Source organism: Drosophila miranda, chromosome 2 (assembly GCF_003369915.1).
Source record: "Drosophila miranda strain MSH22 chromosome 2, D.miranda_PacBio2.1, whole genome shotgun sequence".
In the NCBI taxonomy this organism is placed as follows: Eukaryota; Metazoa; Arthropoda; class Insecta; order Diptera; family Drosophilidae; genus Drosophila; species Drosophila miranda.
The window spans coordinates 20,668,236-20,693,728 of NC_046675.1; the positions used below are offsets into that span (position 1 = coordinate 20,668,236).

Consider the following 25,493-nt stretch of genomic DNA (forward strand, 5'->3'; position numbering starts at 1 on the left):
CAGAACATAACAGAAGCTTCTGCTGTTGGTATTGCAAATTTATTCGCTAACTTTTTCCAAACAACGTACTCGTCTCATATTTACAACGCATCCACTCCGTATCCGTACCAGCTACCTCAAGCTAACAGCATTTTTCTGCCCTTTTTCGAGGAAAGCGTTGTTCTGGAAGGTTTGTCATCTATGGACATATCGTTTTCTGCGGGTCCAGATAAGGTACCAAGTTGCATCTTAAAACACTGTGCCCAGTCCCTTTGCAAACCCTTGACCTTTCTCTTCAACCTCTCCTTGGAACAGTCTTGTCTCCCAGTAATTTGGAATGAGTCCTACATCATTCCGCTTCATAAAAAAGGTTCAAGATCAAACATTGAAAATTATCGTGGTATCGCAAAGCTTTCCGCCATCCCGAAGCTTCTTGAGTTCCTGGTCACCCGGCAACTGCAACATCTTTGTTGCAGCTTGAAATCTCCGTCGCAACACGGTTTTTTAGACATCGTTCAACATCGACTAACCTTCTTGAGTTTTCTAACCTAATCCACCGTGGTTTTCAAATTGGTTTGCAGACGGATGTAGTTTTTACGGACTTCAGCAAGGCATTCGATTCTGTGAACCATGCTCTGCTTATTCACAAGCTCTCTTAATTAGGGTTCCCAACGAATCTTCTAGATTGGATTTTGTCCTATCTCTCTAACCGTACTCAACGTGTTTTGTTTTCTAACGTGTTGTCAAATACTGTTAATGTTACTTCAGGTGTGCCACAGGGAAGTCATCTGGGCCCGCTTCTGTTTATTTTATTTGTGAATGACCTTCCTCAAGTTATAACATACTCTACTACACTAATGTATGCTGATGATGCTAAAATCTGTCTTTCTTACTCTGATTGGTATTTGCACACACGCCTTCAACTTGATCTAAGTGAACTACTATTGTGGTGTTCAACTAATCTTCTTTTTCTGAACCTTTCCAAATGCAAACTTATGACATTTAACCGTCGCGCTCCTCATTTTGTCCCATATGTTCTAGGAAATCATGTCCTTGAGCGAATTTCGAGTTCAAATGACCTCGGAGTCCTTTTTGATCATAAGATGTGTTTTAACACCCATATAGCTGCAACTGTAAATAAAGCTAAGGGTGTTTTAGCGTTCATCAAGCGTTGGTCCAAGGAGTTTGACGACCCGTACGTTACGAAACAACTGTACATCTCGTTAGTACGTCCTATATTGGAGTATTGTTCTTGTGTGTGGAGCCCGCAGTATAAAGAGCAGCAGGCTGTTATTGAATCCGTGCAAAAGCAATTTTTAATTTTTGCCCTTCGGAACTTTAACTGGGACTCGGGTAGAATCTTGCCACCCTACCGGTCTAGGCTAAATCTTATTGACCTGCCGTCGTTGCACCATCGCAGAATATGCAATGGCGTAATGTTCGTGCACAAGCTCCTTCTTGGGACTGTTGACTCCCAAACTCTCTTGGGTCAGATTGACTTGGCCGTTCCATCTAGACCTACCCGTACTTTTAGGCCTATCCGTCTACCCATATGTAGGTCTAATTATGCTGATCATGAACCTTTTAGGGTTTTATGCCATAATTATAACTCCCTCTGTCAAACCCTATCCCCTGAACTGTCTCTTAAACTAATTGCATGCAATATTTATAATCATTTAAATTTAGCTTACTTTTAACTTATCTTTTTCCGCCTTTAGTAACTAAGTACCATTATTAACAGATAATTTGTTAATTTAATAAATAAATAAATAAAAAAAAATAAATATATATTATCGAACAAATTTTCTTTCCTGTCAGAAGACTGCAGCGTTTGTCTCTCTGAGAACCGAGAGAGCGAGTTTAGAAAGTGGACGGACCCTCACTACATCGGTCAACACTAGTGTTAGGCAAACAACAAGCTTGTTAGAAAATAAAAACAATAAGATCTATTTTTAATGGTTTTTTGCTTAGAATTTTCATGGATACACATACACCATTGGATACCAAGGACGAGAAACAGAATTACAAAGATGAACGTGAACTGGATGCTCATTTTTTCGAAATCAATTTGATTTGGTGTTCGTTATTATACCAAATTTCGGGCGCTTTTTTGATGTCGTGAAGTAAAAGGCTGAGCTGCAGGATGGCATTCTCACACAATGCATCAAGCAGATCACAGTCGAGCGTAAATGTAACGCGCTGGTTATTGGTAACGTTCTACTTAAGGTCAATTCCAAACTGAACGGCACCAATCACAAGCTATATGAAGCCCCGAATGGATCATGGGTGGCGGCAACACCCACCACTCTGGGGATCTCTCGCTGATCGGGCGACGGATGAGTCACACCATCACCCACAAACATGGTGTTCTTTAGCAGACAGTGCAGGTCATCCCTTAGCTTGTGATTGGTGCCGTTCAGTTTGGAATTAACTTTAATTAGAACGTTACGTTAACGTTCTACTTAGAACGTTACGTTAACGTTCTACTTAAGGTCAATTCCAAGCTAAACGGCATCAATCATAAGCTAAAGGATGACCCCCGCTGTCTGCTAAAGAATGCGATGTTCTTGGGTGCTGATGTAACTCATCCATCGCCAGATCAGCGTGAGATCCCCAGTGTGGTGGGTGTTGCCGCCTCCCATGATCCATTCGGGGCTTCATATAACATGCAATATCGCTTGCAACGCTCTGCCTTGGAGGAGATTGAGGACATGGAGTCGGTAGCTCTTGAGCACTTGCGTGTCTATCATCAGTTCCGCATATCCTATCCCGAGCACATTATCTATTATCGTGATGGTGGCAGCGATGGACAGTTTCCCAAGATTAAGAATGAAGAGTTGAGGGGGATTTCTGCGGCCTGCTTCAAGGAAATTTGAACTGTTACATCCAGAAACCTCCTTAATTTCTTTCGCTTATTTACCTTCGCTTCCTTTCAGATGCATATCAAACCCAAGATTTGCTGCGTCATTGTAGTTAACCGGCATCATACGCGCTTCTTTCCGAACGGAGCTCCATCGCAATACAATAAGTTCAACAATGTTGTTCCGGGAACCGTCGTCGATCGCACCATTGTCCATTCCAATGAGATCCAGTTCTTCATGGTCAGCCATCAGTCGATTCAGGCGACGGCAAAGCGGACGCGTTACAACCTATTTGAGAATACGGGCAACTTGGATATTGATGTACTGCAGCAATTGACATACAATCTTTGTCACATGTTTCCTCCTTGCGACCGCGCAGTGTCTTATCCGGCTCCGGCACTTATCCACCCATCACTGGGTGCGAAATTAATTTTAATATTGTTATAGTTACATATATTCGTTCTGACGTTATATATACCTTGACTGCTTTCCTTACACTGGGTGCGACATTAATTTTAATACTGTTATAGTTACATATATTCGTTCTGACGTTATATACCTTGACTGCTTTTCTTACAATATGGCATACAATATATGAAATGGTTAAATTTTCATTATTTTCGGTGGAAAATTTAAAAACCTAGTTGGCTTATATTAGGTTAATCGTTTGGTGTTCGTTATTATACCAAATTTCGGTCGCTTTTTTGATGTCGTGAAGTAAAAGGCGGAGCTGCAGGATGGCATTCTCACACAATGCATCAAGCAGATCACAGTCGAGCGTAAATGTAACGCGCAGGTTATTGGTAACGTTCTACTTAAGGTCAATTCCAAACTGAACGGCACCAATCACAAGCTAAGGGATGACCTTCACTGTCTGCTAAAGAACACCATGTTTTTGGGTGCCGATGTGACTAATCCGTCGCCCGATCAGCGAGAGATCCCCAGAGTGGTGGGTGTTGCCGCCACCCATGATCCATTCGGGGCTTCGTATAACATGCAATATCGCTTGCAACGCTCTGCCTTTGGTGCGGTAGTCATAGCCGGGTATCTTCACCTTGTGACCCTTGAGGATGCCCTGAAGTGTATCGAACATCAGCTCTTCGTTGAAGGCGTCCGGATGGTCAAAGTTGAACAGGCCCTTCTGTGCCTTGGCCTTCTCGGCGGCTGTCAGCTCGCGATAGAAGCTGTCCTGGCTGATAGCCACCACCTGGCGCTGTGTATGGTCCATTTCGGCCTGCCCAAGTTATTTTATCTTGTCCATGTTTAATTCGTGCGGGAATAAACGATACATGGTGGTCGATGTTTTCTAAAAATATCGATTTGTGATATAGTCGTCGAGAAAATATCGCAGAAAAAATATCGTATCATATATCATATAGAATATAAACAATCGTACTTCGTTTGTTATTGTCACAGCTGACAGGTAGGAAATATAAACAAATTTTTTCTAATAAACAAAGGGAAGTAATTAAAAACAAATCATAAACGTATGGTATAGACGACAGAGACTGTGTAGCTAAATGCGTGTGTAATTGTGTCATATGTGTGTGTTAATATATTTTCTTTGATTCCTTAACAGGTCTAAACATGACCACAAAGTATTGTATGCTATGCCGTTCGAGAACTACGGAAAAGAATGTTTCAGTACCAAGAGATGAAAGCAGAAGGGAGCTGTGGTCAAGGAGCTGTGGCGTTCAATTTACGAGTTCGAGTAAAATTTGTAGCAAACATTTCAAGGACTCGGACTTTTTTTACTATCCGTCCGAAAGCGCAACAAAGCGGAGACGACTGATGCCAACTGCTGTACCGCAGAATCAACGTGAGCAAGTTCTCACAGAGCACTTAAAATCAGCTTGTGGGGACAATGTTTGTGACTTCAACTCCCAAACTGAGTATTTTTACATTTCGGTTACTATTTTATGGCTATTAATATGATTAATTTTCAGCGAAGAAGTTGTGGATTCTGGGCTTGCCATAGACAATTTATGTTTGCAAAAGAAAGTTGCTGACTTGCAAAGGGAAAAAGCTAAGCTCCTTGAGCAAATTGGGAAAACGCAGACGCTTATTGATTCCCTTAATACCATTTTCACCAAATCGCAGATCAGGAAACTTGAGAACGGCGGGAAAAGAGTTCAATGGAATCACGATGACATTTCGAATGCGATTTGTCTCCATGCTGCTGGCCCCCGGGCGTATCGCCACTTGATCGAAAAGGGGTTTCCATTTCCATCCTTATCCACTTTGGACAAATGGTTATGAATCAAAATATTCTAATTTCCTTAAAAGTATTTATTTCGTTCTATTTTTCGGGCTCCACGTTGGCCTTAGCTCTATACTCCTCCGCTCGCTCTCTGTTCCTTGCCGTCAATAGTCAGTGTTATAATCATTACCTTTCATAATGTAGTAGTAACTTTCGTAGTGATCCTAAAAAATTCTATTCGTTCGTTAACTCTAAGCGCAAGTCAAACGTTTTTCCTCCGTCCCTTCATTACCAGAACATAACAGAAGCTTCTGCTGTTGGTATTGCTAATTTATTCGCTAACTTTTTCCAAACAACGTACTCGTCTCATATTTACAACGCATCCACTCCGTATCCGTACCAGCTACCTCAAGCTAACAGCATTTTTCTGCCCAATCTAGATTGGATTTTGTCCTATCTCTCTAACCGTACTCAACGTGTTTTGTTTTCTAACGTGTTGTCAAATACTGTTAATGTTACTTCAGGTGTGCCACAGGGAAGTCATCTGGGCCCGCTTCTGTTTATTTTATTTGTGAATGACCTTCCTCAAGTTATAACATACTCTACTACACTAATGTATGCTGATGATGTTAAAATCTGTCTTTCTTACTCTGATTGGTATTTGCACACACGCCTTCAACTTGATCTAAGTGAACTACTATTGTGGTGTTCAACTAATCTTCTTTTTCTGAACCTTTCCAAATGCAAACTTATGACATTTAACCGTCGCGCTCCTCATTTTGTCCCATATGTTCTAGGAAATCATGTCCTTGAGCGAATTTCGAGTTCAAATGACCTCGGAGTCCTTTTTGATCATAAGATGTGTTTTAACACCCATATAGCTGCAACTGTAAATAAAGCTAAGGGTGTTTTAGCGTTCATCAAGCGTTGGTCCAAGGAGTTTGACGACCCGTACGTTACGAAACAACTGTACATCTCGTTAGTACGTCCTATATTGGAGTATTGTTCTTGTGTGTGGAGCCCGCAGTATAAAGAGCAGCAGGCTGTTATTGAATCCGTGCAAAAGCAATTTTTAATTTTTGCCCTTCGGAACTTTAACTGGGACTCGGGTAGAATCTTGCCACCCTACGGTCTAGGCTAAATCTTATTGACCTGCCGTCGTTGCACCATCGCAGAATATGCAATGGCGTAATGTTCGTGCACAAGCTCCTTCTTGGGACTGTTGACTCCCAAACTCTCTTGGGTCAGATTGACTTGGCCGTTCCATCTAGACCTACCCGTACTTTTAGGCCTATCCGTCTACCCATATGTAGGTCTAATTATGCTGATCATGAACCTTTTAGGGTTTTATGCCATAATTATAACTCCCTCTGTCAAACCCTATCCCCTGAACTGTCTCTTAAACTAATTGCATGCAATATTTATAATCATTTAAATTTAGCTTACTTTTAACTTATCTTTTTCCGCCTTTAGTAACTAAGTACCATTATTAACAGATAATTTGTTAATTTAATAAATAAATAAATAAAAAAAAATAAATATATATTATCGAACAAATTTTCTTTCCTGTCAGAAGACTGCAGCGTTTGTCTCTCTGAGAACCGAGAGAGCGAGTTTAGAAAGTGGACGGACCCTCACTACATCGGTCAACACTAGTGTTAGGCAAACAACAAGCTTGTTAGAAAATAAAAACAATAAGATCTATTTTTAATGGTTTTTTGCTTAGAATTTTCATGGATACACATACACCATTGGATACCAAGGACGAGAAACAGAATTACAAAGATGAACGTGAACTGGATGCTCATTTTTTCGAAATCAATTTGATTTGGTGTTCGTTATTATACCAAATTTCGGGCGCTTTTTTGATGTCGTGAAGTAAAAGGCTGAGCTGCAGGATGGCATTCTCACACAATGCATCAAGCAGATCACAGTCGAGCGTAAATGTAACGCGCAGGTTATTGGTAACGATCTACTTAAGGTCAATTCCAAACTGAACGGCACCAATCACAAGCTATATGAAGCCCCGAATGGATCATGGGTGGCGGCAACACCCACCACTCTGGGGATCTCTCGCTGATCGGGCGACGGATGAGTCACACCATCACCCACAAACATGGTGTTCTTTAGCAGACAGTGCAGGTCATCCCTTAGCTTGTGATTGGTGCCGTTCAGTTTGGAATTAACTTTAATTAGAACGTTACGTTAACGTTCTACTTAGAACGTTACGTTAACGTTCTACTTAAGGTCAATTCCAAGCTAAACGGCATCAATCATAAGCTAAAGGATGACCCCCGCTGTCTGCTAAAGAATGCGATGTTCTTGGGTGCTGATGTAACTCATCCGTCGCCCGATCAGCGAGAGATCCCCAGAGTGGTGGGTGTTGCCGCCACCCATGATCCATTCGGGGCTTCATATAACATGCAATATCGCTTGCAACGCTCTGCCTTGGAGGAGATTGAGGACATGGAGTCGGTAGCTCTTGAGCACTTGCGTGTCTATCATCAGTTCCGCATATCCTATCCCGAGCACATTATCTATTATCGTGATGGTGGCAGCGATGGAGTTTCCCAAGATTAAGAATGAAGAGTTGAGGGGGATTTCTGCGGCCTGCTTCAAGAAAATTTTAACTGTTACATCCAGAAACCTCCTTAATTTCTTTCGCTTATTTACCTTCGCTTCCTTTCAGATGCATATCAAACCCAAGATTTTCTGCGTCATTGTAGTTCCCGGCATCATACGCACTTCTTTCCGAACGGAGCTCCATCGCAATACAATAAGTTCAACAATGTTGTTCCGGGAACCGTCGTCGATCGCACCATTGTCCATTCCAATGAGATCCAGTTCTTCATGGTCAGCCATCAGTCGATTCAGGCGACGGCAAAGCGGACGCGTTACAACCTATTTGAGAATACGGGCAACTTGGATATTGATGTACTGCAGCAATTGACATACAATCTTTGTCACATGCTTCCTCGTTGCGACCGCGCAGTGTCTTATCCGGCTCCGGCACTTATCCACCCATCACTGGGTGCGAAATTAATTTTAATATTGTTATAGTTACATATATTCGTTCTGACGTTATATATACCTTGACTGCTTTTCTTACACTGGGTGCGACATTATTTTTAATACTGTTATAGTTACATATATTCGTTCTGACGTTATATACCTTGACTGCTTTTCTTACAATATGGCATACAATATATGAAATGGTTAAATTTTCATTATTTTCGGTGGAAAATTGAAAAACCTAGTTGGCTTATAATAGGTTAATCGTTTGGTGTTCGTTGTTATACCAAATTTCGGTCGCTTTTTTGATGTCGTGAAGTAAAAGGCGGAGCTGCAGGATGGCATTCTCACACAATGCATCAAGCAGATCACAGTCGAGCGTAAATGTAACGCGCAGGTTATTGGTAACGTTCTACTTAAGGTCAATTCCAAACTGAACGGCACCAATCACAAGGTAAGGGATGCCCTGCACTGTCTACTAAAGAACACCATGTTTTTGGGTGCCGATGTGACTAATCCGTCGCCCGATCAGCGAGAGATCCCCAGAGTGGTGGGTGTTGCCGCCACCCATGATCCATTCGGGGCTTCGTATAACATGCAATATCGCTTGCAACGCTCTGCCTTTGGTGCGGTAGTCATAGCCGGGTATCTTCACCTTGTGACCCTTGAGGATGACCTGAAGTGTATCGAACATCAGCTCTTCGTTGAAGGCGTCCGGATGGTCAAAGTTGAACAGGCCCTTCTGTGCCTTGGCCTTCTCGGCGGCTGTCAGCTCGCGATAGAAGCTGTCCTGGCTGATAGCCACCACCTGGCGCTGTGTATGGTCCATTTCGGCCTGCCCAAGTTGCTCCATGATCTTCTTGCACACGGTAGACTTGCCGCTGGCCGTGCCTCCTGCCACGCCAATCAAAAACGGCGACTTAACCTCATCTCCGGTCAGAGCATCGCCGTTCGGCAGGTGCAGAATGTCTTCTTTGTTGGAGTCGCCCATTCGGAAAATTTGTTGGAAAAGTGCTTATTTTTCTGTTCTACCAAACTAACAAACAGCTGACCGATTTATATATCGATATATATGAACACTCCTCCTCAACACAACGCATGTGTACAAACTTTAAAAATACTTAACTAATATTCAATAACATGTCAAGCACTTATAAACGATCTTTTAAACCAAATGCGAATACAAATTTATGGTGCTTAACCTTGGCTAAGTTCTTTGTGAGGACATCTGCTATCATCTCATCGGTTGGCAGATACGCAATGTTGACTTCACCTCTCTTGAGAACCTCTCGAATATGATGTATCTTGACGTCGATGTGCTTTGTACGTGCATGAAACATGGGGTTTCTAGCAAGCTGCTGTGCTCCAATGTTGTCGCCGTACATCTGAATAGCTGACTCCTTGGACATCAGCTTCAAGTCAATCAGTAGGCTGCGAAAGTATATCGCCTCTTTTGCTGCAGATGATAAGGCTATGTACTCTGCCTCCGTGGAACTGAGGGCAACCGTCGATTGCTTTCTTGACTCCCAAGAAACCGCTCCTCCTGCCAACATGCATACATAGCCAGTGAATGACTTTCGGTTCGTCATATCACTTGCCCAATCTGCATCAACAAAACACTCAATTGCCTTTCCTTGCTTTGTGTAGCATATCTCCCAGTCTATAGTTTTTGCCAAATATCGAAGGATGTGCTTGGCTGCCGCTTCATGCTCGGAATGAGGATCCTTGTTACGTTGTGCTAATTTGTTCACCGAATGCGCAATGTCCGGACGGGAATGATCCAGCCGATGATAAGGATAACGAGATGAGCGTTAAGCGCAGCCGCCCCGACGATTCGAATGAATCCTTGTCCCTGCCTGCCGCTCCGGTTGCTGGAGCACAGGACAGCGCAATGGATTACGAGATGCAGGAGTAGCAGCAGGAGCAGCCGCAGGAGCAGCCGCAGGAGCAGTCAGCTTGAAAAATTTTCCTAACCTCGTGTCCGTCACAAATATTCCTTCGACGTTTTTGGACGTGTGCTCAGTGGTTTATTGGAAATTAATTATTAATTAAATAATTCAAAAGTTAATAATTAAATCGATCAAATCGAAAGGAAGAAAACTTCCCATTTTCACGAAAAGGTCGTAGTAATACCGCAGCACCCATGGATATTGAAGCCGGGCCTGAGCCGAGCTGCTCAAAGCGAGCAATTTAAAGATCCAGAAAATGAGCCAGAAAATCAGGAGGAGATTAGGTCTAGTAATGACATTCTTGTAATTCCAGAACCAATAAGAGGACCAGGACGCCCAACCATAGTACGGACGGGCAAACCAGGACGACCAAGGAAGCAGTATCATATGCTCAATGCGATACTGGCAGCAGACGTACAAGTTCCACAAAACTACGCACAAGCTGAACGGTCTACTGAAGGCGAGATATGGAAAGCATCAATGAAGGACGAGTACGAATCTCTCGTGAAAAACGGCACGTGGTCGCTTACTAAATTGCCTAGCGGGAAAAGTCCATTGGATGCAGATGGGTTTATGCAGTTAAGTCCAATCCGGATGGAAGCGTGAACAGGCTCAGTGGTTTATTGGAAATTAATTATTAATTAAATAATTCAAAAGTTAATAATTAAATCGATCAAATCGAAAGGAAGAAAACTTCCCATTTTCACGAAAAGGTCGTAGTAATACCGCAGCACCCATGGATATTGAAGCCGGGCCTGAGCCGAGCTGCTCAAAGCGAGCAATTTAAAGATCCAGAAAATGAGCCAGAAAATCAGGAGGAGATTAGGTCTAGTAATGACATTCTTGTAATTCCAGAACCAATAAGAGGACCAGGACGCCCAACCATAGTACGGACGGGCAAACCAGGACGACCAAGGAAGCAGTATCATATGCTCAATGCGATACTGGCAGCAGACGTACAAGTTCCACAAAACTACGCACAAGCTGAACGGTCTACTGAAGGTGAGATATGGAAAGCATCAATGAAGGACGAGTACGAATCTCTCGTGAAAAACGGCACGTGGTCGCTTACTAAATTGCCTAGCGGGAAAAGTCCATTGGATGCAGATGGGTTTATGCAGTTAAGTCCAATCCGGATGGAAGCGTGTACAGGCTCAGTGGTTTATTGGAAATTAATTATTAATTAAATAATTCAAAAGTTAATAATTAAATCGATCAAATCGAAAGGAAGAAAACTTCCCATTTTCACGAAAAGGTCGTAGTAATACCGCAGCACCCATGGATATTGAAGCCGGGCCTGAGCCGAGCTGCTCAAAGCGAGCAATTTAAAGATCCAGAAAATGAGCCAGAAAATCAGGAGGAGATTAGGTCTAGTAATGACATTCTTGTAATTCCAGAACCAATAAGAGGACCAGGACGCCCAACCATAGTACGGACGGGCAAACCAGGACGACCAAGGAAGCAGTATCATATGCTCAATGCGATACTGGCAGCAGACGTACAAGTTCCACAAAACTACGCACAAGCTGAACGGTCTACTGAAGGCGAGATATGGAAAGCATCAATGAAGGACGAGTACGAATCTCTCGTGAAGAACGGCACGTGGTCGCTTACTAAATTGCCGATGGGTTTATGCAGTTAAGTCCAATCCGGATGGAAGCGTGAACAGGCTCAAATCACGTCTGGTGGCGAAAGGTTGTAGCCAACGCTACGGGATCGACTACAAGGAAACATTTTGTTTGTGCTCGATTGAAATGGTTGCACGCAAATTTTACTTTTTGCGCATGTTGCACACACTTGTTTTGGCTTGTATATGCCCTTGAGACCTATTACCATCTCCTTGCTAACCATTTCCTTTAATGCGTCAAAATGTACATGGCCGAACCTATTGTGCCATTTGAATGCATCTGCCTCAACATTTACAATGTTCATACACTTTTCCTGATTGTCCTGAACCATAAACAATCCATTTTCCAGATGTGCCTTTATAACTATTTTTCCGTTTTCAAAAATCATCGCTTGATTTTTCTCAAACACAACTTTTTTTTCCATGTTTTAATAGTTTTGTGACCGATATAAAATTGTACTGCAAATCTGGTACCAAGATAACCTTTTCCAGCGTAACGGATCTATCACCGAACCTTACTTGAACAGTTCCATGCCCTTCAGCAATAAGTGATTTACCGCCGGCTAAAAATACTTTTTGATTATCTTCCGTGAACGACACAAAGCGTTCCTTGTCACAACATAGATGCGCCGTTGCGCCACTGTCTATGCACCATGCATTTAACATCTGGTCATTTGGCTTAGCTAAACTTAGGATTGGTACATATTTTTCTGGTTCCACTTTGGCATATTCGGTTACGCAAAGCATTGTACCCAATCTTTCCCCGCTTTTACTGTTTGCGCCCTTGTTGTTTGCTCCTTCCTGCTTGCTTTTAGCACGGCATTCCGATTTAAAATGCCCTTCCTTTCCCTTGTGACGATTGGCCACAAATCATTTTGTATGAGAACACTTCTCATCAAAACTTCCCATGTGCTATAATTGTTTTCGTCCAGTTTCTCAATATTGAAATTCATATTTCCACTCATTTTTTATACTTATTGTCCCACAGTGCAAAATTTGTAACTGTCGATCGTCTCATGCATAAAGCAACTACGACGACAATACTGTTGTCCGTGTCTTTCTTTTGTTTTTTCGTTTTCTTTTAAGTATCCCTCCGAGTTGCTATTTACACACACACACTCGCGATTTTCTATGCCTTGGTATACACACTTTTGGGTATACACACTCGCGGTTTTGTGCGGCTTGGCATACGCACTTTTTGGTATACACACTTGAGTCTCCGTTCGCTTTTGTGTTTCTTGATCCGTTGGGACTGCTTTATTTTGGACTTTAAACCACGGCAACGGTCCGACTCGCTGCAAAAATCTAATCAAAAAAACACAATGCGAATTTGTTCAACTTGTTCTTTTGCCTTTCTATGTACACACATACACTAATGAGTCTATGCCATTTTTTTAGCACTGCTTTTCACTAAGCACCAAACAATGTTTATTGTTTCTCACTGTTTCTGTTTTATACTGTTTCTGGGTGAATTGGTGTCTGGGCCCATAACCTGTTAAAGTCATTTTATTTGTAAGACAGCAGAAGATTAGTATACAGAATTATATGTGCTTCCGAGTAACATACGCAAGAGACAGACGCCGAAAGAAAAATATCGATATGAGAACATCGATATGAGAACATCGATATGCAGCAGGGCACATGCGCAGTGTTGTTAGAGATCAATATCTAATTATCGTGGCGGTCACTTTGAACAAATTTTAATATCGCCATATCGAATACATCAATTATAAAAAATCAATATATCGGAAAAAGTTCCAGAAAGATGTTTTTAGTTTAAAGACGTGTTTTTTTTAAATTTTTTGTTTTCAACAAATAATTTTGAAGCTGCTGAGCTTTCGGGGGTTGTTAAATATTTAAGAGTCAGCTGTTAATCCAGGTTACAATCCAGGGTAGCTCTCTATTATCTAGTCCTGATATGTGCACCGAAGTTTAATGTATTTCTACTTCTCTTCACAATTTTATCGCAAAGATTTCACGATAGGAGTTTTGGTAGAATTTATTATACAAGTTATTTTATCTTGTCCATGTTTAATTCGTGCGGGAATAAACGATACATGGTGGTCGATGTTTTCTAAAAATATCGTTTTGTGATATAGTCGTCGAGAAAATATCACAGAAAAATATCGTATCATATATCATATCGAATATAAGCAATCGTACTTCGTTTGTTATTGTCACAGCTGACAGGTAGGAAATATAAACAAATATTTTCTAATAAACAAAGGGAAGTAATTAAACACAAATCATAAACGTATGGTATAGACGACAGAGACTGTGTAGCTAAATGTGTGTGTAATTGTGTCATATGTGTGTGTTAATATATTATCTTTGATTCCTTAACAGGTCTAAACATGACCACAAAGTATTGTATGCTATGCCGTTCGAGAACTACGGAAAAGAATGTTTTAGTACCAAGAGATGAAAGCAGAAGGGAGCTGTGGTCAAGGAGCTGTGGCGTTCAATTTACGAGTTCGAGTAAAATTTGTAGCAAACATTTTAAGGACTCGGACTTTTTTTACTATCCGTCCGAAAGCGCAACAAAGCGGAGACGACTGATGCCAACTGCTGTACCGCAGAATCAACGTGAGCAAGTTCTCACAGAGCACTTAAAATCAGCTTGTGGGGACAATGTTTGTGACTTCAACTCCCAAACTGAGTATTTTTACATTTCGGTTACTATTTTATGGCTATTAATATGATTAATTTTCAGCGAAGAAGTTGTGGATTCTGGGCTTGCCATAGACAATTTATGTTTGCAAAAGAAAGTTGCTGACTTGCAAAGGGAAAAAGCTAAGCTCCTTGAGCAAATTGGGAAAACGCAGACGCTTATTGATTCCCTTAATACCATTTTCACCAAATCGCAGATCAGGAAACTTGAGAACGGCGGGAAAAGAGTTCAATGGAATCACGATGACATTTCGAATGCGATTTGTCCCCATACTGCTGGCCCCCGGGCGTATCGCCACTTGATCGAAAAGGGGTTTCCATTTCCATCCTTATCCACTTTGGACAAATGGTTATGAATCAAAATATTCTAATTTCCTTAAAAGTATTTATTTCGTTCTATTTTTCGGGCTCCACGTTGGCCTTAGCTCTATACTCCTCCGCTCGCTCTCTGTTCCTTGCCGTCAATAGTCAGTGTTATAATCATTACCTTTCACAATGTAGTAGTAACTTTCGTAGTGATCCTAAAAAATTCTATTCGTTCGTTAACTCTAAGCGCAAGTCAAACGTTTTTCCTCCGTCCCTTCATTACCAGAACATAACAGAAGCTTCTGCTGTTGGTATTGCAAATTTATTCGCTAACTTTTTCCAAACAACGTACTCGTCTCATATTTACAACGCATCCACTCCGTATCCGTACCAGCTACCTCAAGCTAACAGCATTTTTCTGCCCTTTTTCGAGGAAAGCGTTGTTCTGGAAGGTTTGTCATCTATGGACATATCGTTTTCTGCGGGTCCAGATAAGGTACCAAGTTGCATCTTAAAACACTGTGCCCAGTCCCTTTGCAACCTTTTCTTCAACCTCTCCTTGGAACAGTCTTGTCTCCCAGTAATTTGGAATGAGTCCTACATCATTCCGCTTCATAAGATCAAACATTGAAAATTATCGTGGTATCGCAAAGCTTTCCGCCATCTTTCTTTGTTGCAGCTTGATATCTCCGTCGCAACACGGTTTTTTCAGACATCGCTCAACATCGACTAACCTTCTTGAGTTTTCTAACCTAATCCACCGTGGTTTTCAAATTGGTTTGCAGACGGATGTAGTTTTTACGGACTTCAGCAAGGCATTTGATTCTGTGAACCATGCTCTGCTTATTCACAAGCTCTCTTTATTAGGGTTCCCAACGAATCTTCTAGATTGGATTTTGTCCTATCTCTCTAACCGTACTCAACGTGTTTTGTTTTCTAACGTGTTGTCAAATACTGTTAATGTTACTTCAGGTGTGCCACAGGGAAGTCATCTGGGCCCGCTTCTGTTTATTTTATTTGTGAATGACCTTCCTCAAGTTATAACATACTCTACTACACTAATGTATGCTGATGATGTTAAAATCTGTCTTTCTTACTCTGATTGGTATTTGCACACACGCCTTCAACTTGATCTAAGTGAACTACTATTGTGGTGTTCAACTAATCTTCATTTTCTGAACCTTTCCAAATGCAAACTTATGACATTTAACCGTCGCGCTCCTCATTTTGTCCCATATGTTCTAGGAAATCATGTCCTTGAGCGAATTTAGAGTTCAAATGACCTCGGAGTCCTTTTTGATCATAAGATGTGTTTTAACACCCATATAGCTGCAACTGTAAATAAAGCTAAGGGTGTTTTAGCGTTCATCAAGCGTTGGTCCAAGGAGTTTGACGACCCGTACGTTACGAAACAACTGTACATCTCGTTAGTACGTCCTATATTGGAGTATTGTTCTTGTGTGTGGAGCCCGCAGTATAAAGAGCAGCAGGCTGTTATTGAATCCGTGCAAAAGCAATTTTTAATTTGGTCAATTCCAAACTGCACGGCACCAATCACAAGCTATATGAAGCCCCGAATGGATCATGGGTGGCGGCAACACCCACCACTCTGGGGATCTCTCGCTGATCGGGCGACGGATGAGTCACACCATCACCCACAAACATGGTGTTCTTTAGCAGACAGTGCAGGTCATCCCTTAGCTTGTGATTGGTGCCGTTCAGTTTGGAATTAACTTTAATTAGAACGTTACGTTAACGTTCTACTTAGAACGTTACGTTAACGTTCTACTTAAGGTCAATTCCAAGCTAAACGGCATCAATCATAAGCTAAAGGATGACCCCCGCTGTCTGCTAAAGAATGCGATGTTCTTGGGTGCTGATGTAACTCATCCGTCGCCCGATCAGCGAGAGATCCCCAGAGTGGTGGGTGTTGCCGCCACCCATGATCCATTCGGGGCTTCATATAACATGCAATATCGCTTGCAACGCTCTGCCTTGGAGGAGATTGAGGACATGGAGTCGGTAGCTCTTGAGCACTTGCGTGTCTATCATCAGTTCCGCATATCCTATCCCGAGCACATTATCTATTATCGTGATGGTGGCAGCGATGGAGTTTCCCAAGATTAAGAATGAAGAGTTGAGGGGGATTTCTGCGGCCTGCTTCAAGAAAATTTTAACTGTTACATCCAGAAACCTCCTTAATTTCTTTCGCTTATTTACCTTCGCTTCCTTTCAGATGCATATCAAACCCAAGATTTTCTGCGTCATTGTAGTTCCCGGCATCATACGCACTTCTTTCCGAACGGAGCTCCATCGCAATACAATAAGTTCAACAATGTTGTTCCGGGAACCGTCGTCGATCGCACCATTGTCCATTCCAATGAGATCCAGTTCTTCATGGTCAGCCATCAGTCGATTCAGGCGACGGCAAAGCGGACGCGTTACAACCTATTTGAGAATACGGGCAACTTGGATATTGATGTACTGCAGCAATTGACATACAATCTTTGTCACATGTTTCCTCGTTGCGACCGCGCAGTGTCTTATCCGGCTCCGGCACTTATCCACCCATCACTGGGTGCGAAATTAATTTTAATATTGTTATAGTTACATATATTCGTTCTGACGTTATATATACCTTGACTGCTTTCCTTACACTGGGTGCGACATTAATTTTAATACTGTTATAGTTACATATATTCGTTCTGACGTTATATACCTTGACTGCTTTTCTTACAATATGGCATACAATATATGAAATGGTTAAATTTTCATTATTTTCGGTGGAAAATTGAAAAACCTAGTTGGCTTATAATAGGTTAATCGTTTGGTGTTCGTTGTTATACCAAATTTCGGTCGCTTTTTTGATGTCGTGAAGTAAAAGGCGGAGCTGCAGGATGGCATTCTCACACAATGCATCAAGCAGATCACAGTCGAGCGTAAATGTAACGCGCAGGTTATTGGTAACGTTCTACTTAAGGTCAATTCCAAACTGAACGGCACCAATCACAAGGTAAGGGATGCCCTGCACTGTCTACTAAAGAACACCATGTTTTTGGGTGCCGATGTGACTAATCCGTCGCCCGATCAGCGAGAGATCCCCAGAGTGGTGGGTGTTGCCGCCACCCATGATCCATTCGGGGCTTCGTATAACATGCAATATCGCTTGCAACGCTCTGCCTTTGGTGCGGTAGTCATAGCCGGGTATCTTCACCTTGTGACCCTTGAGGATGCCCTGAAGTGTATCGAACATCAGCTCTTCGTTGAAGGCGTCCGGATGGTCAAAGTTGAACAGGCCCTTCTGTGCCTTGGCCTTCTCGGCGGCTGTCAGCTCGCGATAGAAGCTGTCCTGGCTGATAGCCACCACCTGGCGCTGTGTATGGTCCATTTCGGCCTGCCCAAGTTGCTCCATGATCTTCTTGCACACGGTAGACTTGCCGCTGGCCGTGCCTCCTGCCACGCCAATCAAAAACTGCGACTTAACCTCATCTCCGGTCAGAGCATCGCCGTTCGGCAGGTGCAGAATGTCTTCTTTGTTGGAGTCGCCCATTCGGAAAATTTGTTGGAAAAGTGCCTGTTTTTCTTTTCTACCAAACTAACAAACAGCTGACCGATTTATATATCGATATATATGTTTTTTCAATAATATTTTTATAGGTGAATTACCCGCAACCAATTAAAATAAGCTGCCGTCGACCGCTGTGATGAGGACCATTCAATTTTCAACCTCAGAAAGTAGGATTGTTAATTTTTGAAATCATATCGTATTTCGATATATCAAATTTTCTAAATTTTAATATCGCCATATCGAATACATCAATTATAAAAAATCAATATATCGGAAAAAGTTCCAGAAAGATGTTTTTAGTTTAAAGACGTGTTTTTTTTAAATTTTTTGTTTTCAACAAATAATTTTGAAGCTGCTGAGCTTTCGGGGGTTGTTAAATATTTAAGAGTCAGCTGTTAATCCAGGTTACAATCCAGGGTAGCTCTCTATTATCTAGTCCTGATATGTGCACCGAAGTTTAATGTATTTCTACTTGTCTTCACAATTTTATCGCAAAGATTTCACGATAGGAGTTTTGGTAGAATTTATTATACAAGTTATTTTATCTTGTCCATGTTTAATTCGTGCGGGAATAAACGATACATGGTGGTCGATGTTTTCTAAAAATATCGTTTTGTGATATAGTCGTCGAGAAAATATCACAGAAAAATATCGTATCATATATCATATCGAATATAAGCAATCGTACTTCGTTTGTTATTGTCACAGCTGACAGGTAGGAAATATAAACAAATATTTTCTAATAAACAAAGGGAAGTAATTAAAAACAAATCATAAACGTATGGTATAGACGACAGAGACTGTGTAGCTAAATGTGTGTGTAATTGTGTCATATGTGTGTGTTAATATATTATCTTTGATTCCTTAACAGGTCTAAACATGACCACAAAGTATTGTATGCTATGCCGTTCGAGAACTACGGAAAAGAATGTTTTAGTACCAAGAGATGAAAGCAGAAGGGAGCTGTGGTCAAGGAGCTGTGGCGTTCAATTTACGAGTTCGAGTAAAATTTGTAGCAAACATTTTAAGGACTCGGACTTTTTTACTATCCGTCCGAAAGCGCAACAAAGCGGAGACGACTGATGCCAACTGCTGTACCGCAGAATCAACGTGAGCAAGTTCTAACAGAGCACTTAAAATCAGCTTGTGGGGACAATGTTTGTGACTTCAACTCCCAAACTGAGTATTTTTACATTTCGGTTACTATTTTATGGCTATTAATATGATTAATTTTCAGCGAAGAAGTTGTGGATTCTGGGCTTGCCATAGACAATTTATGTTTGCAAAAGAAAGTTGCTGACTTGCAAAGGGAAAAAGCTAAGCTCCTTGAGCAAATTGGGAAAACGCAGACGCTTATTGATTCCCTTAATACCATTTTCACCAAATCGCAGATCAGGAAACTTGAGAACGGCGGGAAAAGAGTTCAATGGAATCACGATGACATTTCGAATGCGATTTGTCCCCATACTGCTGGCCCCCGGGCGTATCGCCACTTGATCGAAAAGGGGTTTCCATTTCCATCCTTATCCACTTTGGACAAATGGTTATGAATCAAAATATTCTAATTTCCTTAAAAGTATTTATTTCGTTCTATTTTTCGGGCTCCACGTTGGCCTTAGCTCTATACTCCTCCGCTCGCTCTCTGTTCCTTGCCGTCAATAGTCAGTGTTATAATCATTACCTTTCACAATGTAGTAGTAACTTTCGTAGTGATCCTAAAAAATTCTATTCGTTCGTTAACTCTAAGCGCAAGTCAAACGTTTTTCCTCCGTCCCTTCATTACCAGAACATAACAGAAGCTTCTGCTGTTGGTATTGCAAATTTATTCGCTAACTTTTTCCAAACAACGTACTCGTCTCATATTTACAACGCATCCACTCCGTATCCGTACCAGCTACCTCAAGCTAACAGCATTTTTCTGCCCAATCTAGATTGGATTTTGTACTATCTCTCTAACCGTACTCAACGTGTTTTGTTTTCTAACGTGTTGTCAAATACTGTTAATGTTACTTCAGGTGTGCCACAGGGAAGTCATCTGGGCCCGCTTCTGTTTATTTTATTTGTGAATGACCTTCCTCAAGTTATAACATACTCTACTACACTTATGTATGCTGATGATGTTAAAATCTGTCTTTCTTACTCTGATTGGTATTTGCACACACGCCTTCAACTTGATCTAAGTGAACTACTATTGTGGTGTTCAACTAATCTTCTTTTTCTGAACCTTTCCAAATGCAAACTTATGACATTTAACCGTCGCGCTCCTCATTTTGTCCCATATGTTCTAGGAAATCATGTCCTTGAGCGAATTTCGAGTTCAAATGACCTCGGAGTCCTTTTTGATCATAAGATGTGTTTTAACACCCATATAGCTGCAACTGTAAATAAAGCTAAGGGTGTTTTAGCGTTCATCAAGCGTTGGTCCAAGGAGTTTGACGACCCGTACGTTACGAAACAACTGTACATCTCGTTAGTACGTCCTATATTGGAGTATTGTTCTTGTGTGTGGAGCCCGCAGTATAAAGAGCAGCAGGCTGTTATTGAATCCGTGCAAAAGCAATTTTTAATTTTTGCCCTTCGGAACTTTAACTGGGACTCGGGTAGAATCTTGCCACCCTACGGTCTAGGCTAAATCTTATTGACCTGCCGTCGTTGCACCATCGCAGAATATGCAATGGCGTAATGTTCGTGCACAAGCTCCTTCTTGGGACTGTTGACTCCCAAACTCTCTTGGGTCAGATTGACTTGGCCGTTCCATCTAGACCTACCCGTACTTTTAGGCCTATCCGTCTACCCATATGTAGGTCTAATTATGCTGATCATGAACCTTTTAGGGTTTTATGCCATAATTATAACTCCCTCTGTCAAACCCTATCCCCTGAACTGTCTCTTAAACTAATTGCATGCAATATTTATAATCATTTAAATTTAGCTTACTTTTAACTTATCTTTTTCCGCCTTTAGTAACTAAGTACCATTATTAACAGATAATTTGTTAATTTAATAAATAAATAAATAAAAAAAAATAAATATATATTATCGAACAAATTTTCTTTCCTGTCAGAAGACTGCAGCGTTTGTCTCTCTGAGAACCGAGAGAGCGAGTTTAGAAAGTGGACGGACCCTCACTACATCGGTCAACACTAGTGTTAGGCAAACAACAAGCTTGTTAGAAAATAAAAACAATAAGATCTATTTTTAATGGTTTTTTGCTTAGAATTTTCATGGATACACATACACCATTGGATACCAAGGACGAGAAACAGAATTACAAAGATGAACGTGAACTGGATGCTCATTTTTTCGAAATCAATTTGATTTGGTGTTCGTTATTATACCAAATTTCGGGCGCTTTTTTGATGTCGTGAAGTAAAAGGCTGAGCTGCAGGATGGCATTCTCACACAATGCATCAAGCAGATCACAGTCGAGCGTAAATGTAACGCGCTGGTTATTGGTAACGTTCTACTTAAGGTCAATTCCAAACTGAACGGCACCAATCACAAGCTATATGAAGCCCCGAATGGATCATGGGTGGCGGCAACACCCACCACTCTGGGGATCTCTCGCTGATCGGGCGACGGATGAGTCACACCATCACCCACAAACATAGTGTTCTTTAGCAGACAGTGCAGGTCATCCCTTAGCTTGTGATTGGTGCCGTTCAGTTTGGAATTAACTTTAACTAGAACGTTACGTTAACGTTCTACTTAAGGTCAATTCCAAGCTAAACGGCATCAATCATAAGCTAAAGGATGACCCCCGCTGTCTGCTAAAGAATGCGATGTTCTTGGGTGCTGATGTAACTCATCCGTCGCCCGATCAGCGAGAGATCCCCAGAGTGGTGGGTGTTGCCGCCACCCATGATCCATTCGGGGCTTCATATAACATGCAATATCGCTTGCAACGCTCTGCCTTGGAGGAGATTGAGGACATGGAGTCGGTAGCTCTTGAGCACTTGCGTGTCTATCATCAGTTCCGCATATCCTATCCCGAGCACATTATCTATTATCGTGATGGTGGCAGCGATGGAGTTTCCCAAGATTAAGAATGAAGAGTTGAGGGGGATTTCTGCGGCCTGCTTCAAGAAAATTTGAACTGTTACATCCAGAAACCTCCTTAATTTCTTTCGCTTATTTACCTTCGCTTCCTTTCAGATGCATATCAAACCCAAGGTTTTCTGCGTCATTGTAGTTCCCGGCATCATACGCGCTTCTTTCCGAACGGAGCTCCATCGCAATACAATAAGTTCAACTATGTTGTTCCGGGAACCGTCGTCGATCGCACCATTGTCCATTCCAATGAGATCCAGTTCTTCATGGTCAGCCATCAGTCGATTCAGGCGACGGCAAAGCGGACGCGTTACAACCTATTTGAGAATACGGGCAACTTGGATATTGATGTACTGCAGCAATTGACATACAATCTTTGTCACATGTTTCCTCGTTGCGACCGCGCAGTGTCTTATCCGGCTCCGGCACTTATCCACCCATCACTGGGTGCGAAATTAATTTTAATATTGTTATAGTTACATATATTCGTTCTGACGTTATATATACCTTGACTGCTTTCCTTACACTGGGTGCGACATTAATTTTAATACTGTTATAGTTACATATATTCGTTCTGACGTTATATACCTTGACTTCTTTTCTTACAATATGGCTATATATGAAATGGTTAAATTTTCATTATTTTCGGTGGAAAATTTAAAAACCTAGTTGACTTATAATAGGTTAATCGTTCTTCGTCAAGGATGTGAAACCATATTGCTAAATTTTGATGTTCCGTCTAATATTATTAACTATATAGAACATTTAGCCATGCCCACATAATTTTATCCGATCAGTGAATCCATTGTCTACTAGACTTAGCTAGATTTTCTGTATAACATACATATATCTCGCTCTCACTACATGCATTATCCATGTAATATTATCTCTGTCTCTCAGCGGCTACTGGAACTAATCGGCTGGTTTCGATAGTAGCACATTTTGAATTCGATAACTCGAACCGATTCTAACTAAAGAACGCTAGATGGCGCGACACATTTATGAGCACGTGTTGCAACAAAATGCGCACAGGTGGCGAGTTTAATGATAAGATTCTATATTTAATGTAAATTGTATGACTTAATATATCGCTCAATTTGTTACTCCTTCCTTACTGTGAATTTTTAGTATTATTTATTATCCGGCCCAATTTTGATTGACTACTTGGGGGCTTGGTTCTGCACAGCGGTGGCTGCAATCAAGGCCGCACCCTTGCCTGACCCATCGTCGGACTCCAGGAGCTCAAACTTGATGCCAGGCCTCAACAACTTGGTCATGTGGAACATCAACAAATCGTGATACCGGGGATGAAAGCGATACACACTCCCATCAATGCCCACGGACACGTCGTTGATGTTCATCTTGTTGATGAGGGTGACCAGGCCGCAGGAGCAGAGCTTTGCTGAGCGCGAAGAGACCGCCTCGCAGATGTACCGCAAATGTAACTTGTCCCTCACGTGGTTGCCGACGAGTCCCAGCTGACTGATGACCTTGCTGCAGTTACGAAAGTCACCCGGGCTATCGCTCTCAATGTCTGAGAGGTAGCTGGTTTGGAAATTCCACTGCGTCTGAATTTTCTCAGACCTTTCGCCGGCAAAGATCAGCCCCTTAGCCATGAGGTCCACCAGTACCAGACGCACCAGCTCGCCCATGTACATGCCAGAGATGCACTTCTCGAAGGTCTGCTTGCCGGGATTGGGCGTCACCTTGTCCACAATGCGGTCGTAGGGGGTGCGGACAAAATCCAGCACGCCGTTGTCCCCGAAGGCTCCCCACTCAGCGTTGATGATCATGTGCGGCTTGGGACTGGTCTGGTAGTTCTCGAAGCATTCCGCATTCACTGTCTTTTCAACGTAGCAGGCATTGGAGCCAGTGCCGACGATGAGGCCTATGCGGCAGTTGCGTGACGTGAAGGCACAGGACATGAGGGTGCCGACGGTGTCGTTGAGGATAGCTACTATGTTGATCTTGAGGTCGCCACGCCGCTCAATGGCCTCCTGAAGCAGGGCAACCACATTCTTGCCCACAACTCCCTCACAGCTAAAGCCCTTGGTCCAGGTGACCAGGATGCCCTTGGTCAGGCCCTGTTGCTGCAGGGGGAACGAGAAGGTGAAGCCCAGGGGAATGGCTTCCCCCTGGAGGCGTTGCTCCTTGCAGAAATCGGCCAGGCAGTTGGCAATGAAGTCGAACAGATCCTTGCCGGGGCCCGATAGCATGCTACTTGCAATGACAAAGCTCTTCGAGACGATGTCGATATCCGTGTTACTCTTTAGGTCGACCAGGAGCACACGGAAGTTGGAGCCGCCCAGATCGAGAGCCAGGTACTTGCCGCGCTCCTTTCCCGTAGGCAGGTCCTGCACGTAGCTGACGAAGCACTTGATGACCGCCCGCGGATGGGTGTCCTTGGCCAGGCCCATCTTGATCTCCTTGGTCATGCGATCGACCACCTCGGTCATCTGGGCCTGGGTCAGCATGAAGCCCGCCACCGCGGCCTCCACCTCTGGGGCAATGGTTGTGGGTACCACCGACATTTTACCGCCCAAGAAAAAACACTTCAAAATTAACTAAAAATTTAGTTCAAATGCCAAACGTAGCAAAAGGGGAAATTTTACAACTGTCTCGTCCTGCGAGTTATTTCGAAAGTGTGGAAGTAAAAATAAGTGGGGTTCTGATTTTAGATAGAGGATTGCTGGGATGATTGCTGGTTGATTTTGAGGTTTCATTGATTTACTTGATGAGCGAAAATGAACATTGCCCGTTGCACTATTCTTATTGCTGTTAAGTGATACTCGAATGGGAAGGTAAGGCAACGACCATTCAGAAGCTATCTTGAATAAGCTAATCGCCAAGTATCATATTTTTACTCTTCGTTAATCAGTCTCCTCAATATATGAGCGCGGGTCTTTTAGGCCGATGGATCGGTAATATTTAATGTTAGGAAGAGTCAAGTTGAGATAGCCTTGTAGCACCTGTGGTTCTAAAGCTACTGTAAATATATAATGCATTCTTCAATGGCCTCTAATGGGTCTGAAAAAATACTGTTATCAAAAGCTAGACATTTACCAAGATGTTGCATGAGGCAAGCTGTTTCATGGCGGGGTTTTTCGTGATACCCCGGTGGCAGAGCAGAGACTTTGCTCATTTTCGATAGATTCTGAGGAGTAACCGAGTACAAACAGCCCAATAGAGAATTTAAGTACCCCGCACACCCCGCACACGTAGTAAGCAAAGTACGTATATATATATATCTGTGGAGTCGAAGTTTAGATCG

The 25,493-nt window shown here is 42.3% G+C and overlaps 4 protein-coding genes and 2 long non-coding RNA genes across 22 annotated transcripts; 3 read left to right on the plus strand and 3 right to left on the minus strand.

Annotated features, from left to right (window-relative positions):
* Positions 1 to 1,901: 1,901 nt before the first annotated feature.
* LOC117187480 (uridine-cytidine kinase-like) lies at positions 1,902 to 9,268 on the minus strand. 9 transcript variants are annotated; one of them, XM_033390264.1, is made up of 4 exons: positions 8,888 to 9,268; positions 3,319 to 4,074; positions 2,900 to 3,254; positions 1,902 to 2,839 (listed from the first exon to the last, which is right to left on the minus strand). In XM_033390264.1, the coding sequence occupies exons 1-2, from the start codon at positions 9,041 to 9,043 to the stop codon at positions 3,718 to 3,720; spliced, it is 513 nt and encodes a 170-aa protein (XP_033246155.1). In that variant the 5' UTR covers positions 9,044 to 9,268; the 3' UTR covers positions 1,902 to 2,839; positions 2,900 to 3,254; positions 3,319 to 3,717. The 9 variants fall into 9 exon arrangements, with proteins under 9 accessions (XP_033246155.1, XP_033246157.1, XP_033246156.1 ...); XM_033390266.1 differs by having other exon boundaries at positions 2,900 to 3,128; positions 3,183 to 4,074; XM_033390262.1 differs by lacking the exons at positions 1,902 to 2,839; positions 2,900 to 3,254; positions 3,319 to 4,074 and adding exons at positions 7,444 to 7,653; positions 7,714 to 7,941; positions 7,996 to 8,067 and having other exon boundaries at positions 8,132 to 9,268.
* On the plus strand, positions 2,514 to 2,870 carry LOC117187482 (protein argonaute-2-like). The gene has a single exon (XM_033390269.1). It carries the CDS (start codon positions 2,541 to 2,543, stop codon positions 2,853 to 2,855), a length of 315 nt encoding a protein of 104 aa, XP_033246160.1. The 5' UTR covers positions 2,514 to 2,540; the 3' UTR covers positions 2,856 to 2,870.
* Positions 6,741 to 18,191, minus strand: LOC108154234 (uridine-cytidine kinase-like). 4 transcript variants are annotated; one of them, XR_004472142.1, is made up of 4 exons: positions 17,243 to 18,190; positions 17,107 to 17,178; positions 16,825 to 17,052; positions 16,567 to 16,764 (listed from the first exon to the last, which is right to left on the minus strand). XR_004472142.1 is itself a non-coding variant. In XM_033390268.1 (2 exons), the coding sequence occupies exon 1, from the start codon at positions 18,152 to 18,154 to the stop codon at positions 17,642 to 17,644; it is 513 nt and encodes a 170-aa protein (XP_033246159.1). In that variant the 5' UTR covers positions 18,155 to 18,191; the 3' UTR covers positions 6,741 to 7,044; positions 17,608 to 17,641. The 4 variants fall into 4 exon arrangements, 1 of the variants encoding a protein (XP_033246159.1); XR_004472141.1 differs by having other exon boundaries at positions 16,567 to 16,761; positions 16,825 to 17,178; XR_004472140.1 differs by having other exon boundaries at positions 16,825 to 17,178.
* LOC117187483 lies at positions 13,784 to 14,680 on the plus strand. Of its 4 annotated transcripts, none has more exons than XR_004472148.1 (3): positions 13,784 to 13,818; positions 13,975 to 14,287; positions 14,342 to 14,680. It is a non-coding gene; the product is annotated as an uncharacterized LOC117187483 (long non-coding RNA). The 4 variants fall into 4 exon arrangements; XR_004472147.1 differs by lacking the exon at positions 13,784 to 13,818 and adding an exon at positions 13,837 to 13,917; XR_004472149.1 differs by lacking the exon at positions 13,784 to 13,818 and adding an exon at positions 13,866 to 13,907.
* A 656-nt stretch (positions 18,192 to 18,847) lies between the features above and the next one.
* Positions 18,848 to 19,748, plus strand: LOC108154842. 3 transcript variants are annotated; one of them, XR_004472144.1, is made up of 3 exons: positions 18,848 to 18,887; positions 19,044 to 19,355; positions 19,410 to 19,748. It is a non-coding gene; the product is annotated as an uncharacterized LOC108154842 (long non-coding RNA). The 3 variants fall into 3 exon arrangements; XR_004472143.1 differs by lacking the exon at positions 18,848 to 18,887 and adding an exon at positions 18,913 to 18,986; XR_004472145.1 differs by lacking the exon at positions 18,848 to 18,887 and adding an exon at positions 18,962 to 18,976.
* Positions 19,749 to 23,262: 3,514 nt separating this feature from the next.
* On the minus strand, positions 23,263 to 24,877 carry LOC108157768 (hexokinase type 2). The gene has a single exon (XM_017289951.2). It carries the CDS (start codon positions 24,751 to 24,753, stop codon positions 23,383 to 23,385), a length of 1,371 nt encoding a protein of 456 aa, XP_017145440.1. The 5' UTR covers positions 24,754 to 24,877; the 3' UTR covers positions 23,263 to 23,382.
* Between the last annotated feature and the right edge of the window lie 616 nt (positions 24,878 to 25,493).

Excerpts from the sequence above, each read along its gene's own strand:
- LOC117187482 (XM_033390269.1), top strand. The coding sequence starts at position 2,541 with ATGTTCTTGGGTGCTGATGTAACTCATCCATCGCCAGATCAGCGTGAG.
- LOC117187480 (XM_033390264.1), bottom strand. The coding sequence starts at position 9,043 with ATGGGCGACTCCAACAAAGAAGACATTCTGCACCTGCCGAACGGCGAT. Across the intron at positions 4,075-8,887 it reads TCATGGAGCAACTTGGGCAG|GCCGAAATGGACCATACACA; the intron begins GCCGAAATGGAC and ends TAACTTGGGCAG.
- LOC108154234 (XM_033390268.1), bottom strand. The coding sequence starts at position 18,154 with ATGGGCGACTCCAACAAAGAAGACATTCTGCACCTGCCGAACGGCGAT.
- LOC108157768 (XM_017289951.2), bottom strand. The coding sequence starts at position 24,753 with ATGTCGGTGGTACCCACAACCATTGCCCCAGAGGTGGAGGCCGCGGTG.